General features: G+C 36.6%; 1 protein-coding gene and 1 long non-coding RNA gene across 2 annotated transcripts in view; one reads left to right on the forward strand and one right to left on the reverse strand.

Moving 5' to 3' along the window:
• The window catches only part of RASA1 (RAS p21 protein activator 1), a 59487-nt gene that overhangs the window by 9482 nt on the left and 35723 nt on the right, over nucleotides 1-14282 (reverse strand). The window contains exons 13-20 of the mRNA XM_015652412.2: nucleotides 13245-13322; nucleotides 11323-11480; nucleotides 10974-11050; nucleotides 7424-7596; nucleotides 7063-7222; nucleotides 6743-6885; nucleotides 5887-6002; nucleotides 4672-4758 (exon numbers count right to left, since the gene is read on the reverse strand). Of these exons, the coding sequence (XP_015507898.1) occupies nucleotides 4672-4758; nucleotides 5887-6002; nucleotides 6743-6885; nucleotides 7063-7222; nucleotides 7424-7596; nucleotides 10974-11050; nucleotides 11323-11480; nucleotides 13245-13322 (992 nt within the window). The remainder of the gene's footprint in view (nucleotides 1-4671; nucleotides 4759-5886; nucleotides 6003-6742; nucleotides 6886-7062; nucleotides 7223-7423; nucleotides 7597-10973; nucleotides 11051-11322; nucleotides 11481-13244; nucleotides 13323-14282) is intronic.
• LOC107215998 lies at nucleotides 556-2776 on the forward strand. Its single transcript, XR_001525342.3, has 2 exons — nucleotides 556-1236; nucleotides 1400-2776. It is a non-coding gene; the product is annotated as an uncharacterized LOC107215998 (long non-coding RNA).

Here is a 14282-nt window from a genome sequence, read left to right on the forward strand (position 1 = left end):
TTGTTACCTGTGAAAACTGAAATTATGGACCTGTAAAAAATCCCAGAAGAAAAAAATCAGAGAAAGCAAAGGGTGTTAGATACATTAGTTCTATTAATGAAAGCCCAAAAAGGAGAAAACAAATCTCTAACCGCCAGTATTGGTCACTAGAGATAAAGAAAGGGATCCCCAGAAACGTAATGGATGGCTTATCACTTAAAAGTTGAGTAAAGCAGTCTCTAATTGGCATCGTCCCAAGTTCATTGTATCGAATGCCCCATTGTATAACCCAGCACACCTCCACAGGCTCTGGGCTGTGAGCCAAAGCAGTCTCCTTCTCAGCTTCTGGGAGTGGAGCCCATACAGCCTCAGAATCAGGGAAACTGGTAACTCTGCCTCTCATGGGTGAGCAGAGAGGCGGAGGTTGGTGTTGATATATTTTATATATTAGTAAAGGCCTGTATGCACAAACCAGCCTCTGAAATAAGTCGTGATATTAAAGGCTAAAGTCCTTGAAACCTTCCTGCAGAAGAGAGAATAAAGCAAACCAATATCCTTGTGTGTAGGAGAAAAAATGTAAACCTGTGTGTGTTAGCCAATAGTAGCTTGCTCTGCCCGTGGACCCTGTAGAACCCTATAAAAGGTGTGCTAAAGATAGAAATAAACGGTGTTCACGTTTACTTCTGTGAAGGCTGGTGAATAAACTGGCAGTCTCTCAATAGGTTGGTTGTATTTAAAATGCTCACAAGAAATAACGAAACTGGAGACATACTGATTATAGCAATAGTGGGTCCCAAATGTGCACCTATTACTTCTGTAGTTAACACTAGAGCCCAAATTTCTATGTTGACCAATACAGACTAGTACAGGATTTGAGAACAATAGTGGAATAACCAAAGATATTTACCCAGTGGTAGCTAATCTTTGCACACTGTTAACATCCGTAAAAGAGAAATAGAAATGGTTTACTGTAATTGATTTAAAAGATGCCTTTTTCTGCATACCCCTTGACAAAGAAAGTAGGAAACTGTTTGCCTTTGAATGGGAAAGTCTAGAAAATGGAAGGAAAACTCAGCTCACCTGAACACGACTCCCACAAAGATACAAGAACAGTCCAACACTATTTGGAAGTCAGCTGGCAAAGGAGCTGGAGATTTGGACCGAGAATGGGCAAGTATGGAGAGAACAATACCTGCTGTTACAGTATGTTGATGATACACTGACAACTACAGAAGAGAAAACTACACCTGCATAAAGGTAACAATTGAAATTTTAAATCAACTGGGAATGGGAGGATATAAGGTGTCTAAAGAAAAGGCACAAATTACCTGACAAACTGTGATTTACCTGGGATGTGAAATCTCACAAGGGCAATGTAAGCTGGGTACTAACTATATTCAAGCTATTTGTGCCATTCCAGAACTCCAGAACCTACATGAGCTACAAGTTTTCCTTGAGATGACAGAATGGTGCTGTGGATCATGGATTATGGAGAAATTGCAAAGCCCCTGCATGAAGCCCAAAAGACACAGCTGTTTACCTGGGGCAAACCACAGAAGGAGGCCTTCCTCAAACTAAAGGAGGATTGACAACTGCTCCGGTGTTAAGACTGCCTGATTCATCCAAGGATTTTCACCTGTTTGTGCATGAAAGACTGCACCTAGCACTGGGAGTGCTGATCCAATGTTTGGGAAGCTGGAAAAAGCTGGTAGGCTGCTTTTCCAAACAATTTGACAACATGAGTGCTGGATGGCCTTCATGCCTGCGGGCAGTTGCAGCCACTGTGATGCTGATACAAGAAGCTAGGAAACTCATGATGAGTAGACACATAAATGTCTACATGCCACATATGATAACCACTGTTTTAGAACAACAGGGGGGCCATTGGCTATCTCCAAGCAGGAGGATGAAATTTGAGGTAATCCTGACTGGGCAGGATGATGTCACACTAAAGACAACTAACCTCTTGAATCCAGCTTTTTTCCTAGGTACCACAATTGAAGAAGGCCCATTAGAGCACGACTGTGTAGAAGTAATAGAGTACACCTATTCAGCAAGAGAAGACCTGAAAGACATCCCACTGGAGCAACCAGAGTGAGAGCTATCTACAGTTGGAAACAGCATCGTGGAGAACGGGACCAGATACACTGGATATGCGGCAACAGCAGTCAGTACAATAGTGGAGGCAAAAGCATTATCACCAAATACATCTGCCCAGAGGGCAGAACTGGTTGCCTTAATCAGAACACTAGAATTGAGTAAAGGGAAATCAAAAAGCAGACTGGACAGCCCGACAGATTGCTTGAGAAGTGCAAACAACAATGGCATTGATACCTTTAAAAGTTAATGTATCTCAATTTAATTTGCCTCCAAAACCAAAATATTCAATAGAAGATGAGAAACTGGGACATTTGCTAAATGCACAAAAAGATTTCAGGAGAGTGGTATGTAACTGCACAAAGACAAACAGTGTTAACCCCCTTCATAATAAGAGAAGTTCTACAAATTAAACATAACAAATGTCATTGGGGTGCAGAGGCTTTGGTAAAATTGCTAAAGCAAAAATTAATCTCGGTATGGATGCTAACAATGGTAAAATCAACTCAGCAGCTAGACACAGGCACAGCTAGGAAGGATTAAGATAGGAATAGAATCAAGATAACACTTGTCAAGAACCTTCTAGTAGAGTGAAATTTGGGTGGGCCCAAAGCAGATAGCAAACTATCAGAATAGAGAAACTGGTCAGGTAGATAGACTAGCAAGAGTCACCCAAGAAAGATTTAAAGAACTAAACGTACAATTACAACTTATTAGTCCTGAAAGAGCATAGAGTGTGTGAGGTTTTTTTTAAGGGGACGGATTGATCATTGCTGCATCCACACTCCAAATGTAACTGCAGATGGAGAATATGACATCAATCAATTGCAACAAATAGAGCATGGAGCACATGAAGAGCAAAAGGATTTGACCACAAGCTGGTTAGGAAAAATCTTCAAAGGGTTAGGGTGGAATGTGAGTTCATGGATTAAATCTATCATTGAGAGTGTGATAATCTTACTAATGGTGTTTTTAGCAATTTGGTTAGTTTACAGCATTTTAAAAGGAGAAATATGGAAGGAAATGTCCTGGAACCAGAAAATAATAAAGGCACTGACACAAGATCCACACCCACCATCTTCTGGTTCTCCGTGACAACATCCAGGACACCATTTACATCAATCAAGGATTCAAAGAACACCACGTATCAACTCAGAAACAAAGAACTTCACTTACAGTGAGGTGAAAATGCTTTCAAAGGGGGAAATGATAGTAAAAGGTTCTAAAATCTTAGAAAATTCAGAGACTTAGAAAGAAAGTTAGGTTTGGAAAGCCCTGGAAAAAGTAGGCCCTGAGAAATGTTAGGCCTTGTGCTTGCTAAAGATCAGGTCAAACTGCACCTGTGTAGTCAGTATATGATAAATGATACAATTGTTAGATGTGATTAGATATAATTATTGTTTAAAGAACATGGGGAACCATGTTAGGGGGCTAGGGGAGATCACGAGAAATCCATGCTTGGGTAAAAACAATGCTTACAATAGAACAATGTAAGTTTAATAATTAATATGTAAGTTTTATGACAATGGAGTATAAAAATATGTTCAACTCAAAACCAAATCAGGTCAGATTTGGGTATGTGTACCCCTGTCACCCAGACCTCTTCAATAAAGCACCTTCATATAATCATTCTGTGATTATGTGTGTTCCTGAGTGCTAACGTATCCACTTGTGAAAATGGAACACCACAAAAGCAAGTGATTAATGTTTTAGCATCCAGTGGAGACCACTGGGAAAACTCAAAGTGAGCTGTGTGTCCACTAAGGAAAGCCACATGGTTCTCATTGGAGCTGGGGAAGAACAGACAGAGATACAGAATTCACGGCTGACCTTTAGTGCCCTCTGGCAGCTTAGCCTCTCAGAGTAGAAAGAGCTCTCAGATGGGAGCAGTCTCCATTTGAAGGCAATGCCGTTTCACAGTATGAAACATTCATAAGGTTTCTGGTGTTTAAAAAATTATAAATACAAGCCAAAGACAAAAGCTCTGAAAGATCATTTAATGCATGGGAGGTTAACCTCTGCTAACCTTACAACTGCCTGACACCACAAAAAGGAAAGCTGTGGCTCTGATATCTATAAAATCTCTGCCACATTTAGAAAAACTGTCAAGATGGTAGCTTTGCATAACATTTTTGTTTGACCTGCCCTAACAATGAACAGAAAAAAAGAACTTTTGTATTGCCCTAGTTTAATAATTAGATTATCTGTTGAACAGTTAGACTGGAGTTTTGGTGGCTGGTGTGCATTCAGAAGAGCCAGGTTCTGTAACCTCCAGCAACATTTTCAGGAGAGCTCCAGAATATTTCAACATCATTGGGCTGTAGAACTGTAAAGTCAAAGCTAAAACCATTAAGTAAAACTATACTGACCTCTACACTACATCATTTTATTCTGGCAATGCTTTAAGACCAATAATCCAGCAAGCTCTAACTGGGACACTGTGCTTCATCGTCATAAATATTTTAAACACAGCAGTAACCTGTGTAAGTTCATACAGTTTTGTCACTGAAAGAAACATAGATAAGCACACTAAAGTTATGTCTTCAACAAGGCTTGAAAGAAGTATTTCCAGAATAAGGTTGACAAGTAACTTACCTAACAACTCTGGTTCTCATGGTAGTATTAGCTGGCCATTTGTTTTGAACAGACTTCTGTAGGCACCCATAAATATACCTCAACGTCCTGCAGAAACAGTAGCTAATTACTCATTGCATTAAACTTAAAGAATAAAAAAAAGCTGGTCAGAAAGGATGTAGACCAACCTCCTACTTGACACAAAATAATTAATATAAAAATATTAATAATTTAGACAAATCTTAAATTTATAAATTAACTCTCAGTTAAAGTTAGCAAATTTATAAAAATTCTATTTTACAAGTTTGTTTTAAAAAGTAAGTTTATACATGGCAAGGAAAACCCATTCTGTGCAATTCTGTGATCATTCATATGAGCATTAAATGTTTTGCAATTGATTCCTGAAGTATTCCCTTTTTGAAAAAAGACCTTTTTGACGGTTGATTTATCTTTCAATTTTTCTCTTAACTAAACAAAATCTATTCTTTCCATACATGACGCATGGTGAAAAAAGCTAAAAAAGTTAAGACACAGCAATAGTCCTCTCCCATTTAAAAAACAAAAGGACATTTGCGGTGTATTTCAGAAAATTTTGATCACTGCTTCATACACTGAACTGCAATTTTCAGTGCTAATCTTGCCAGCATGAACACAAAAGAAAATTCCATGCCACTCCAGTGAATCAAATTAAGAGTTTCATACACTTTAAAAATTAATGACACTATGAAAGCAAACTCTGCACTATCCACTTTTTATTTTATGATTCACATCTGAGGTATGAAAACAAGTTACTTTATCAATTGAAAGAAGTGGGGAAAAAAACAAGCTCTGCATTTCCCTAGCAGACAAAAACAGGCATAGCATGGTATCACTATTACTACCTACTTGTATTTTTAATATGCTGTTAGTAATTCCATCTCTTTCTCAAACGAGAAAGACTGACAAATACATGTCTGCTAACTACGACTGTCTTCTACCTTTTTGTAAAAATATGAGATTGATTATTTTATTACTATTTTGTCCCTGATCTCTTGAGTCTAGCAGCTCCTCCTTTAAATAAAACCAAATGTGCCAGCCAGAGGCTTTTATTAAAACACTATTAATTCCTAGAAGTGTTATTTTCCCCCTATCTCTTCTCCTCTGTGTCTATACAGCAACACTAAGATAAACCAGTAAGAACATAATTTTAAAGTGCAATGTAATTCATGGAAATGGGAAAGTCAAGTGCAAACTTACGGGGGCAGTATCTCTGCAGCCATGAATATCTTCTCCACCAGTTCTGAAAGTATACTGAGTAGATGTGCCAAATTAGTGTTTACATCTTCATTTTTTTCTAACTTCGAGGGATTTAACTAAAACAGAGAAAGATTAGGTTTCTTCTTCTATCTAGAACTATATATATATAGTTTCTGAATATTACACATGGAGTACTATTTCAAAGAAAATTAAATATTCTGCTGCTGTACAAGTATCTTACAAAACTCAAGCATGTTTCAGTGGCTTGTCAGGAAATGTGAAACAAGAGTTTTAACTTCTAATATATATATATATCTAGCTTTTATCAGCTTGGATATTCACATTTCATCTGTGTGACTTTTTCATCTCTCTCAGTCCAAATTTCTGATGACTCCCATCTTTTCCACAATGAAGTTGAAGTGAAACACAGGAGTTAGGAGAGTAATTTTTAAAAGAATTTCAAGATCAGCAACAATCATTCAGGATAAAGAATTTTACAATCAAAACAATTTAAGTTCAGACCTTAACTTCTACAATACCTTCAGTTTAACAAGAGTTACCTAGATTAGGACCTTCACTAACAGCCACTAAAATGCCTGCTAAATAATTTAAAGAAATTTTGAATAAAATTAGTAAGTTCTACTGTGAATAATGTTTGAAGGCAAAATCCAGGAAAAATACATAAAAAAAAATCTCTTCATGAATTCTGTTCCTGTATTTCTGATGTAAACAAAGTCTAGTTCTAAGAAACTACTAAATGTCTCTACAACTAATATTTAATGTAAACAACACTTAACAACCAATGATTACTGTGTCAACAAACCAAAATGTTTAAAAACACAGTTTAAGGTATCACCTCACAGGACTGCTTGCTCTCCATTATCTTTAATATGGAGTCTTTTAGCGCATGATGAACAAAACTTGTTGCTGTGGCTTTCATATACTGCTCCATAAGTGTGCTGGCTAAAGTGGTGGCACGGAACAAGGTAGTAGCTTCATCTGAAAAAAGAAATTGGAAAAACTGAGGAAAGGAGACATCAAGAAGAGAGGAAGAACACGGTTACTCTTTGACATAAAAACTGCAACTGAAGGAGGAGAAAAAAAAAGATAGCTCGAGAACCCTTTCCTCCCCACCTGCCCAGAATTCCAGTAAACTTGTGTGATTTAGTGCAGTACCTTCCATGCTTATCTCCCTGTCATTTAGTGTTCGTAACAACAAGGACTCAAGCTTTTCATGAAGAAAAATCTTCAGTAAAATGCCAGCCAACAGTGTTCTATCCTGTCCACAAACATGTGATAAGGCATAGACTACATGTAGTTCTTTCTGGAGTATAAGCTGAAAGAGAAACAATTTTAAAACATTCAGGAGCTTCTCCTTACATGTAACACCTTTGAAAAATATGACATATCTATATATATAGCTGTCACTCAAAAATATTATTTGATTACATCAACTAGTGTTACTGAGATCCCTCTCAACCAATGAAAATAATTAGTTTTGACAAATAAACTATGGATGGTTAAACTTAATTCAAACCTCTTTAAACTCATTGTACTCTTCTTCTGGCATGATCTTCTCCATGGAATATCGTGCTCGAACACGCAAAGATCCTGGTTCAATACCCTTTAATGGTACATGGGAACTGAGTTGAAACCATTCATCCGTTGCATGTCCTTTTTGTAATCGGCTTAATTGGCAACGCATAAACACTTTTAAAAAAAAAAGCATTGTTCAGGTATGTTATATCCACCAAACAGTGCTACTACTGAACAAAAAAATCATTTTATTTTCAGCACATCATCTTATTTCAGGAAAAAAATACATGCAAGAGTAAACAAAAAAATTTTCATCAATCTATTAATGGATAAATTCTCTCTACAATGGCTTAACAGTGTCCTGTAAACTGAAGAAGAAATATATGGCAATCTAGAAAGAATGAATACAAATAAAGTAAAAAATGCCACATGAATATTAACATGGCTTTCCTTGTAACACCCAAGTAAGTAGGTAAAACAGGGTAGCAGTCAGAAACAGGTTAAATCTTTAGAATTGTCTACTCCCTTTCCAGCCTTGGGCTGACACCACCATCAGGGTCTGCTCCTATTTATTATTAAAAGTGTTCCTATGGTATTCCCAAACACTGACATACATATTACTTTTATAATAACTTCAGTTAAGTAACAGTTTATGTGTATTAGGTTAAAAAGTGCTTCCAGGCACTTGCTGACTAGATAATGAAAGTCAGCCCAAGAATAGCCAAATCATAAACAGGTGATGATGGTACACTGAAATTGCCAAGCAATGACCTGCCCATCCAGAGCAGGAACATGCGCTCCTGAGTTGAGGGGTATTTTCCACAAAGAAAGCCCCAGGCACTTTCAGAGGCAACACTGCCTGTGAAACACCCACCATGCTCCAAGAGGAGTCCACAATTAGTTTAACACTTAGCCTATCAGTCTGCACCTCTCCGTCAAACACCCTCTTTCTATGACAAAGATATTTGCTTTTACTTTCCTCACATGAAAAACAAAGAAGCCCATAAAACCAAGAGCTTTTTTTTTTTTTACATTTCTGCAAAGCCAATACACCAATCTTCCTTGCAGAAATTGTCAACAGTTCCAGCAGATTTTCAGTGTTCCAGTGTAGCAATATATAGCAGGATATAATTTGATACTGGAACAGAAAAAGATCATATTCAAAATGCCTCATTCAGGACAATCCTACTGCCTATTTAATATTCTTTGGTTGATGAACCGATAAAAGTAAATGCATTTACATCAAACAGCATGAGAAACAATCCATCATCACCTGCTATCTATCACCAGTATGGATGGAATGTCAATAGACTATGCAATAAATTGACTTTCCTTGCATACTTCTCCCTGGCATCAAAGCTCAGTGTCCATAACTAAGTAATGTGCTTTTCTTCTTATTTGCTTGCACATGTAAGGCACGTCTACTACAGTGCGAGGAATGCTGAATGAAATACAGGACCTAGCATAAAGCCATGATTTAGTTTTTCTCTGTGGTTATACTAGCACTTCATAGCTATAATATAAATAATAAGACTTGACTTAGATTTTTAAAAAAATCATACCAAATATCTGTAGAAGTCTGCAAAATAGTTGTTATCTTAATTTATATTAAATTACTTTCAAGTGATAAGTCTTTTTTTCCTGTTCATAATGTTACATTGAACTAGTGTAAGAGACTTCACTCAACATGAATTAATTTGAAATTAATCACCATAGTGCAAACCTAAACCTGAATCTCCACTCCAGTTTAACGCTTCATGGTGTTGTCCTTTGAGACCTACTCATTCAACTGCCAATAGTAGCAGACGGAAAACTACTAATAAATTTTAGGAGTTTGGATTTTTCAAGCCATATTATATATTTATTTAAGTCCTTATGCAATTTACAGTTAGAATAGTGAATAGAACTGATGTTGAACTGTTTAGTATAATTTCTGACTATCTGGAATACTTAAAAAACCTCCAAAGTAGCTAAGGAACATTCATAATAGGCAAACATCAATGTAAAGACCTGAAAACTCAGGAAATATTTTTACTGAATATACTGAAAAGGTAGCCTTCATTTATGTATCATTTTGGTATATAAGTTTTGCATGTTATAATGAAAGAAACAAAGCAGTGAATCCAACAAATTTTGGACCTTCAATCTGCTTTACATGGAAGGAAACACATGAAGAACTGCCACTTCATAGCATTCCACAGGTAACATCTGTGGCTGAAAAGGAAAAATGGTTGGTTAAGGAAAGGAACCGGCTGTCTTGCTTTTTAAGGTTTATTCTGGCAGTGCAACACAACAGATGTCAGAGAAGATGTGGTTTAGCTCATTTTACCCCAGGAAATTTTACATACTTCACAGAGCTGGGGATGTAAGCAGAGGTCTGTGTTCATTCAAGTTGACTTAGTGTAATCTTTATCTCAAAATGAAAGAGTTTTGCTGGACTGTGCTTATGCTGTAAGAGTGTAGTTAACTGCAGTAAAGAAATTCAGCCAATCCTGCCCCTAACCAAGAACAGGAAGACAGGTGCATTCATCACCTGAATGCACAAAACTACCAGCATCTCCTTAATCTGGACAGAGAGGAAGAAACTATAAAAATACCTTCAAAGTAGCTACTTAAGTATCCCACTCAAGAATTACCCATTTAAGATTCTTTCCCTAACTAAGGCTTTGGTGTAGATAGATAATCAGTTTTTCAGCTCAAATGAACTCAAGACCAAGGTCACAATAGCAATTATAGCCCTTTATTCTGTCACAGAGAATCTGCCTTTATACCTCCTGCCATGCAGAAACATCTCTAGTGAGAGGAGAAGAAAGGTCTGAAATTGAATCGGGTTCTGGCAAGACCATTCAAAATGAGTTGTAAATATCTACTTTGGCTAAGGTTTCCTAACAGATCTTAATAAAACCCAGAAAACCAGGAATCAATAAATTAGCACTTGCTGTTGATATGCTGGAACAGAAAACCACATTAAAGAAGCATCTGTCTGGCTAATGTGAGAAGAAAAATACAGATCCTTTCCCATTCAAAGTGATACTGAGGTAATGGAAAGAAAAGAAAAAGGGTAATTTTCTTCAGAGATTGCCAAGATTATTTTTTTAATAAAGAACTGCACCTTTCTCTATCTCACTGGAAGCAAACAAACACCTGAAAAGAAATTCCATGTAGTCAGACTCTGTGGAACTTAACATTTTATGGAGCAGATATACTGCTAATATATAAAATTTCTATAGAAATCACTTAAATAGAAAATTTCTCTTTGCTCTTGCTTTTTGATAAGCACAGACATTGTCTAGCAATAGTTACCATAGAGCAGAGCTATGTCAGACATACAAGACTGGACTACAGTGCATCTTATGACTAAAATCAGTGGAAGTTCTCATCATAAAAACATTAATGAAAAGCCAGTACCAGACATCAAAAACACATAGGCAGTATGGTGAACCTAAAAACCTACTTAATTCTCTTGTAACAATCCTTGACAAAAGAAACGATAACTACACAAAGTATCCATTGCTGTAATGTATAAGCATCTTTTATAGAAAAATACTTACATATATCTGGATCTTTACTTTTCTTTGTTTTGTTACTAAGACTTATCTCAAATCTATTAATATCAGAAGAAAGATCACTAGGAGAAAAGACAGAGAGCCTCAATTAATACTATATATGGCTGGCATTTAAGCTTTTCCTAATTGCATTTCAATCCCGATTTTCCATTATCAGCCATTTATATTAGCAAAATAGGTGCCTACAGAAAATTCTGCTCATGCAGAATTTGTCTGAAAGGCTGCTGCAGTATAAACACATATATAGTATTTTTTTAAAGTACTGTAAAACAATCAACGAGTCTAATAATAAATTAAAAGTGAAATTCACTAATTCAAGATAATTAAGACTTACTCAAAGACAAATTCTTCAGACCACACAGGGTTCTGTCCTTCCCTGATGTGTGTTTTTGCTACCTGGACACTGTTCAGGTAGATGTTGCAATAAGGATTTGTAAAATGCTTTACTGGGAGTGTATGAGCTTCTTCTACATGCAAAATGAGACTGCTGACCTGAAAAAAATAATTGTTGATTTTTTGCTGCTAAAATACAAAGCACATGAATGAATTATTTTCCATCCTCTATGCAGAGGCTTAATGTTAATATGTGAATACTGAATACAAAACTCCTTATTAGAAGAGCAAAGACCAACGGTATTGGAACATTTTAAGAAGCACAAGGAACAAGTAAGAATAACTTAATTACTGAAAACAGATATCCAGACCCATGTTTTTAAGGCATCTTTATTTTAGTTTAGGGTTTTTATTTTAGAATATTTTTTGAGGCATGATGATTTGCACATAACTTTTCCAGACCCAGAAAATTTTACTGAAGTGGAAAACTGGCACTTTGAGTAAGAGCCATGAACAATGCCAAATACAGTGGTTTATTGTTTGGTGCTTTCCAGATTATGTAAAATTCTCTTGTGCAACAACTACATTGTATTCTTTTTTGTAGATAACCACTGTCTTTGCTTTTTGAAGAAAATTATTCCCTTTTTGCTTAGCTTTTGCACCCTGAAGCTCCCACTTCCACCTGTCACTTTATCTGTAAATTCACCTAATTTAGTTCACTTATTCAGAAGTATCCAAACTTCTTTAATGTTCACAAGCAAACAGTTGTGGTTTATTACTTTTTAATTACCATTTTATTCCCTTCTCTACTGCCTGTAGCAAACAACTACATTCAACATTCCTAAGACTAAATAATATTAGGAATTCTTGAAGTATTTCCCTGTTATTCTCCAATAATTACAGTCATTGCCATTTAAGATTGACTGCCCTCTCTCTCTCAAGAAATCTGACATTTATAGCACTTTCAAGAGGCCAAGAGAAAATAAGACACAAGCACGGCTCAGCATGTATTTGTTACATAAAGTGAGTATCATTAGTTAAATAACATGTATTTATATGTGAATAAGATGTAAGTAATGAGTATTTTATGTATGTGTAATACAAATTTTTACAAAATTTTCTGTTTACGTGTCATATGAATTTTTGAAGTTTGCCATGCAAGGCATTGTCATGGGGTGACTTTGTGATGCTTGTATCCCCAATCACCTTGTTTGTATTACGTATTAAGTTCTACAACTTTAAGACTAGCTCTGAGAGCAAAGTGGAGGAAGAAGCCGCAGTTTTGTGTCCAGAAAGAGCCCTCACTCACCTGCATCCTGCTCCTGGACAGTGTTGTCTGCAGCACAGACAGACAGCGGGACAGAGCTCTCCTTTACTTTTAGTTAATTTTTAGCTAGCTGAGGCACAGTAGTCCCCTGGACTGTTTTTTTCCTTTTTCCTTGGATCTGTTCAAACCTGCTCTGGGCTGAAAACTCAGACAAACCCCAGGAGCTCACACCTGTGGCCCACTGGGGCCAGGGCCTCGGCACTTTCCAGTGCCGGAGGGACTGATAACCTGAGAGAGCCGAGCTACACCCCATGACAAGGACATTTCTGGATTTGCCATTTCATCAAACAGCAAGAGGTTCTATTGTTTAATGTTACTCAATTTCCACTTTTCCCTAAGGAAATCTTTTCCTGAACCAACTGAGGGAGGGGCTGCTTGAATTTGCTTTCTGGAGGGACCCCATCTGGAGGTTTTCTCCCAAATTTCCCCTAAACCAGGACAGGCATATTTGCAAAGCTGCTGACATCTTTAGACTTTTATTCAGGATTTGCTACTGTTGAAAGGAAAATTCTGAGATCTATGAATATCATTTTGCACAGAGGAGACAAAATATTCCTCCATCACATGCACCTCCAACCCCATAATATCAGCTTCACCTGTCGCAGACGTTTATTTGATGTTCCTGGACTGGTTTTTCTTAAACTGCAAAACACTTGCAGAGCTTTCATCCAGTCCTAAAAGAGAAGGATGCAGAAGAATGTAATGAAACAAAGTCAGATACAGCTTCTTGCAGTGGAATGGACATGTTCTGCAAAAAGTAGCTGAATTTTCACTTTAGGTTGGCAAAATCTAAGTTTTCCGTAATTCCACAGTACAAAACTCTGAATATTAAAGCAAATTTATTATCTTTACTAAGCAAAATCTCATAAAAAATTTGCAAATCTGAACCATTTTTTCTTTTAGAATTATCAAGCATTACTAATGGATATACAGTGTGGCCTTTGCCAATTTTCCAGTGTAGCGGTACTACAAGAAATTGCAAATTGTATGTAAAATTAAGTAAAACTTGTTTACTTCTGAGAAAATTGCATTTAACAAGCCAAACTGGTCTGATTATTCTCTCCAGTACTCCTGTATGGCAGCTGTAACACTGTATACTTCGAACAAGAACTGAACAATTAACAGAGAAACATAGCACATATATTCAACATTCTCCAGCTTGTCTTTGGAAGGTGGAAGATATAGTATTCTAGTTCTCTAGTTACTCTAGTACTAGTTACTACTCCAGTAACTCTAGTTACTGGAGAATGGAGAATACTTTTACCATTAAACCCTGTACATTTCTTGCAAAGCTCAACATTTAGGTTTTGAGCAACACTCTTCTCTTCAGTCAGTATCTCAAAGATATGCCATGTACTCTCTAAGTATAATTTAACAACGTCATGAAAACTCCCACAATACTGCTTCAACCATTCTTCACAATATCCTCCACATTTTAAAAATACAGGAATATGTACTGCATCTATTCTCAGATGTGAGTTAGGCTTCAGCTTGCACATCCTTCTAAGGAAAAGCTTTCAGCTAAACCCCACCAATTTTTTTATTTTTTTATGAAATGCTAGAAAGTAAAGAAAGCTGAGTTTTCTCAAAAGCGAAGTATTTGTAGACTTTTCTGACTCAAAGCCATACTATAA

This window comes from Parus major, chromosome Z, assembly GCF_001522545.3.
Source record: "Parus major isolate Abel chromosome Z, Parus_major1.1, whole genome shotgun sequence".
Taxonomy (NCBI): Eukaryota; Metazoa; Chordata; class Aves; order Passeriformes; family Paridae; genus Parus; species Parus major.